Consider the following 5,743-nt stretch of genomic DNA (forward strand, 5'->3'; position numbering starts at 1 on the left):
GTATGGGGATGTGTTTAAGCCTCTGCTTTTGATGGGTTCTCTTCGGCACTGTTTAGAATGTCCTTTGCTGTCCTGTTTTGTCCGAGGATTGTCAGCAAATCAGGTGCAAGACGTGATGTGCTTTCGATAAAGTGCACAGCAAAATATAAAGAATACACAAATGTTAGGCAGAGAATGAATGAAGGCGAAACCGAATCAGGGAATACTCTGGCGGAGGGATTTTTGCAATATTTTCTCTACTATTAATCTCCATGAATATCAGACAAATGTCACAACTTTATGGGGATGTATTCTACAATTTACATTGGCTTCTGTTTTATGTTGAGGGAAGGAAAACATATATTTTATTGGTATATGATTTTTTTCAGTCTTCAGGCTTATTTTTTTTAATTTTAAATTAATTATATTTCTTAGAAATTAAATATGATTATTGGGAATGTAAATATTTTATTTTCCCACCTGTCAAATAAATAAATTTAGGGATCAGGGTCGCCGACAGCGACGTACAAACCCCCAGCAGGAACCATCATACCCTCCATGAGAGTTTAACGAGAGAATAAGAAAAAGTAAGGTAGAAAAAAAAAACTTTTAATGCGCTTAGGCGACGAACGATACACGAAGGGTGGAAGGTGGACGGTGGAAGGTGATGGGAGGCACTGTGAAACGGTAAACGGATGGATGGTGAACGGTAAGCGGTAAACAAAATCAAAACCAAAACCAAAGCAAAACCCATAGAGAAATAGCGAAGGAACGAAACGGTCCAGCACTTAAAATCTACTACCGACCGACCGACCACCCCACCCCTCTCTCCTGCAACCCAAAATATCCGTTCCCTGCTTTGGCCCTCCCTTCTCCCCCTATAAAAGGACGAACCGGTGCGTGAGCAATTTTTCTAAACGAGAAATAACATGGAAAGAACTCAAGGAGAAGCACGTCTGGGACGAATCGGGGCTGCTTCAGCGACGAGTAGGGGTATAATGATGATGATGACGATAACGATGATAGCGATGGTTGCTTAAGTCATGTTCAAGGTGTTTTCTGGAAAGGTTTCGACCCCAAACGCAAGTTGTTAAATATTGAGCAACATTCCTTGAGACCTTTTTTGGTTCATTTGAAAGTTAACTAATTGAAGCGTTTAATGAAGCGCATCCCACTTCTGTGGAAGGTATTCGGCATCTAGTGGCTTTACAGGGGCTTTGATTTGATTATTTATGACTCTCAGGTGGTGTTTTTTGGTGTTTTTACTGGAAAAACTTAAACAAAAGGGCGCGCTCCATCAACTCCAGTAGTCTGTTGCTTGTACAATGTTTTAGAAGATCTATAAAGTTCTGTGCTGGTCTGTAAACGAATCGCTGAGGTAGGAAGATAGGTCCGCAGGAGGTCCAAGTACAAAAAAGTAGTCGAAGTACTGTAAGCGAAGAATAAGTACGGCAGGGTCTTCATTGATATGTAATTAATCATATAGGAAGGTACATACATATGTACATATGTCCTAGCTTAAAAGCTAAGGCCGCCCGAGAGCCGTGTGGATCTTGAGAGCCTTGTGGATCTTGACAGCCGCGTGGATCTTAAGAGCGAAAGCGCTGCCAGTGCGCTCTCAGAGACTGGATACAGCGCTTTGTAACAGGCTGTTATTGGAGACAGCCTTAACAGACTGTTAACCTGGGCAGCTAACAGCGCTGTTGGTCTGTTACAGCTGTTCCCCTGAAGACAGCTGTTACAGCGACACCAAGTCCTGTATTAACCTGTAATAAAATATATATATGTATATGGGGATATTATCACACTTTATAAATTGATTTATTTATTTACGATTCTGGATTAATACAAAACTTGATGGATTGTCCACTTTCGTTGGTTTCCGCTTCTGGTTGAGTCTCACTATTTCGAAAAATGATGCCGTATTTATACAGAAATTTAATTTGCAAGTCGATTGAAATAATTTTCCACTATTGGCTTCATATAAACAGAGTACTATATACCACAAAAAATTGTCTTACAGCCCGATCTTGGTCTAGTAGCCCGGTTTTCCATATTGGTGTCGATTTGGGCTGTCCAAAAACTCGAAACTCTCATTCGTTTGACTAAGTTCCGAGGGTAAACAACCTAAATGTCGAAATTTTAAGTATTTTTTTTAGTCTATATTGTTTTAATTTTTTTTTTGTGATAATTATGGCAGTCAAAAAGACATTTTACGTTTTAACGAAGATTTGCACATGTTTTAATGTGCGAAAAAATGGTAAGCTATCAGATCAGATCCATTATCAGAGAAAACCATTAAAACAGATATATATCGCTTGTAGCATTTAGTTGTTGGAGTCGGGCAATGAATAAAAGTACTTTGAATACGCTTCGGGATCCGCCACAGCCAACCGGCAAGGACACGACGGTCTGGTCGAAAAGCGGTCCACTGAGCACGGTTCTAAAGAATGCAATCGAATCGCTGCTGCCGATTGAGACAAGGCGAGGCGAACTGGCAAAGGCGGCCATGCAGCAGAACTTCAGCAGTAAACTACTGAAGAGGCATCGTGTGGAGCAGCGAATCCTCGCCCCCAATACCATGGAAACGCGGGCAACGACAACGCAACGCCTCATGGACCTAATGCAGTACAACATCACGCAGATGGCGTCGCCGTTTGGCTATGAGACATCGGATCTGGCCAGCAGGTACGCACGGCTCGGAGAAAGTCATCACGAGGAGGATCAATGCGATCAGAGGAAACCCAATCGAAGGGTAAGGGACATCCATCCTCCAAGGGAATCCGCCACATTCCCAGAAGGCAAAAAGGAGCAGCAGCAGCAGAGTCTCAAGGACCGGCAGTTGGAGTATATAGATAACCTCATAGATATAGCCAGCACGAAGCAAAAGATCGAAGGACATGAGGAGCCCAATCGAAGGGCAAGGGACATGCTCCCTCCACTGGAGGAGGAGAAGGAACCTTCGATGGAATCTACCACTCTCGAGGAAACCAGCTGGCAAAAGCAGCAGCAGAGAGATAGCCATATAGATATAGCCAGCATAAAGCAGAAAATCGTGAGAAACGATCGCATGATGTGCACCATTCGAAGGATGGAGCAATACGCCCATATGCCAATCGACTTTCAGCCCAAAATATTCCGCCACGACTATCACTGGAAACTGAAGAAAATCAATAGTGTTGATAAATTCTTGCCCAAGATGCAGCTCGTCGAAAAAATGCTGCAGAAGGATCAAAAGGTGCCCAAAAAGGAAAGTCAAGGAAAACAGTCAGATTACGAACACATTCCATCGCAACGCACGGCCCGCGTCACCAAGAGCCCCGAAAGGGCCAAGAAAACGAAGAAATTGTTGAAAATTGGTAAGAGATTTGCATTGCATTGGCCTACAGCTATAAGCCCTAATCGTGCTCCCCAGGCTCAAGCCCTGAGATCAGATCGAAAATGTTTCCCACGAAGAGGATAAAGAAGCAAACTCCTGGACCTTCGACTGGAAGGGATCTGTAGGGATAGAATTTCTTCAAGGACATCAGCGGAAGAACAGAGGGTAAGGATTCATTTCCTAACCTTTTGAATTCCATGATTTCCAAGTTTGTATTTATGACCATTGCAGGCTCGAGAACGTTTCGGACGTTGAATTATTCGAGATGTTCTTCTAATGTAAATGGAATTTTATGAAATAAAAAAAATATAACCAAATTTTAAGGGGGGAAAAGAGTTTTCTGAGAGGCGAGGTAGAGTCCGCCTGGGAAAGAAACTACCAAAGATCTGCAAAGTTCCATAATGGTTTGAGGATGTTTTTTGAGAACACTCCCGATGGGTTTTCTACATAACATCCTGCCTTTTGAGAGGTGGCAGAGCCATAGGATAGTTGTTTCTTTGAGTGTAAAGCAATCCCTAGTCTCTAAACATATCTGAATGCCCGAACCATCTTAAAGGAATCTTTCTTTGGAACTGGCTCGTATTTAAGCCTTAAAATTAAAGTTATCTTCAAGAGAACAGCCCCAAAAAAGCAGCCATAAAAAGGGCATATGAAATTTCATATTAATATCCGGTTGAAATCCTTTTGTTTGATTTTCAGGCCTTGAGTGCCATTAATAATTTTTATGTTCGCTGATGCAAAAGTTGAGAGCCCCCTCATAAAAAGGCACCCTCAAGGAGGGCAGGAAGGAAGGCGTGGCCGCAAAAAATGTTGTCTAAACAATTAGCAGGACATTTGAGTGTCATGCACCACTTATCCTGTTGTATCCTTCGCTGGGATATCCACATGCCCGAGTCGTTGTCGTAGACACAAGTGCCAGCCCAAGCAAACGCAAGCAAAAATTAATTAAAACTTACCTCAAATGAACTGACAGTCAATTAAAGTTTACGCAAGAGACAGGACACACACAGGAGCCAGGACAACAAGTCAACATCAGCAGCATGGCCTCCACTCCATCCCCACCGCCCTGCCAGAGCAGAAGGCGAAAAGGGGATACTCTTTCTAGAGACCGAATGAAATGTTAAACGCACCATTAAACGCGACCCCAAGAGGGCCCAGCCACCGCCGGAGTTGGCTCGTTTATTGGCCAAAAGCAAGCACACACACAGAGAGAGAGAGAGAGAGAGAGGGAGAGAGAAGAGAGCATAGCAAATGCCAAAAACGACAGGAGTCGGGCAGACAGACAGACAGCAAAAACAAAGAAGAACCAAGTCGTCTCAGGACGAATAAATAATATGAAACAATCTGAAGAGGCGGGAAGGCCACCGCTACCCCTCTCTAAGCCCTGGTCCAGGATGCGGCTTGTTTGTCTTGGACTTGAACGGCCAGCCACCACACTCTGCAGATACTCGTAGCAGCAGCAAAACAATTAACAATCTCCGTTTGTCGTAATTGACTCAAATGAGCGCAAACAATAAATAAAACAGTACTGTGGAGGAGCAGTGGCAGTGGCAGCAGCGGCAGTGGCAGTGGCAGTGGAGGAGCAAACACAGCGGATGACCAGCGGCCAAGAGTGAAGCTAAACAAAGGCATGCGGCCAGAAAAGCCCACCAACAACAACGTTGACATTTCTTTGGGTCTAGAGATGAGCCATTGATTGAGGGATATGCCCCACAAACAATGAAGGATCTCTGCTAATGGTAAGTAGAGATTTGGGATGGAAAACCATCTAGTGCACATCTAGGGTTACATTTTGGATGGCCAACAAGTTTATCTTGTTAAATTCCTTATAAATTCCATATAAACACCCATCTTCTCTAGATTTAAGAGGAAAATTCCCAGTCACGTTGGTCCCCGTTTCGGTTGCCAACATTCATCAGCCCCGAGGAGCGTGGCACATTCTCATAGCTTGTTTCTGGCGTTGACCCATGAGCACACACATAGCCTGCCCCCCAAACCCCCACATTCCATGAAGCCTGCAGCAAAATCACAGAGCCACAGACCCGTACTGCATTTTTCTTTCACTCTTTTGTTGTCCCGTCATGCCTTTTGCTTCGATTGTTTGCGCAGCTTGTCAGCATTTCCCGGCATGTCCCAGTGTCAGCCAAGGATCTCCCTTCGTTGTCCTTGCAAGTGGATATCTTTGACTAAGTGCAGCAGGGAGACGGTCATCTGACGTCCTGTTTTTGTTTTCCGTTCCTTCTGCCAGATGTTTGCACTTCAATATTGTATTTTTAATTATTCAAGTTTTCGAGTGGAGCCCAGGCAGGCGCCCTCCCTCTTCCACGACTACTGCAAAGAGCGGATGAGTATAATGTAGTGCCCTCTATATATGGAGTCCTCTCT

General features: G+C 43.9%; 1 protein-coding gene across 1 annotated transcript; it reads left to right on the forward strand.

Moving 5' to 3' along the window:
* Positions 1–2,074: 2,074 nt before the first annotated feature.
* LOC6903538 (uncharacterized) lies at positions 2,075–3,676 on the forward strand. The gene is made up of 4 exons (XM_002132377.3): positions 2,075–2,239; positions 2,304–3,338; positions 3,395–3,523; positions 3,590–3,676. Exons 1-3 carry the CDS (start codon positions 2,173–2,175, stop codon positions 3,481–3,483), a joined length of 1,191 nt encoding a protein of 396 aa, XP_002132413.3. The 5' UTR covers positions 2,075–2,172; the 3' UTR covers positions 3,484–3,523; positions 3,590–3,676.
* Positions 3,677–5,743: the final 2,067 nt, after the last annotated feature.

This window comes from Drosophila pseudoobscura, chromosome 4, assembly GCF_009870125.1.
Source record: "Drosophila pseudoobscura strain MV-25-SWS-2005 chromosome 4, UCI_Dpse_MV25, whole genome shotgun sequence".
In the NCBI taxonomy this organism is placed as follows: Eukaryota; Metazoa; Arthropoda; class Insecta; order Diptera; family Drosophilidae; genus Drosophila; species Drosophila pseudoobscura.

Bases quoted from the DNA above. Each gene is read 5' to 3' on its own strand.
- LOC6903538 (XM_002132377.3), top strand. From the start codon at position 2,173: ATGGCAGTCAAAAAGACATTTTACGTTTTAACGAAGATTTGCACATGT. The intron at 2,240-2,303 runs GTAAGCTATCAG...TATCGCTTGTAG, and splicing joins TTTTAATGTGCGAAAAAATG to CATTTAGTTGTTGGAGTCGG. The intron at 3,339-3,394 runs GTAAGAGATTTG...CGTGCTCCCCAG, and splicing joins GAAGAAATTGTTGAAAATTG to GCTCAAGCCCTGAGATCAGA.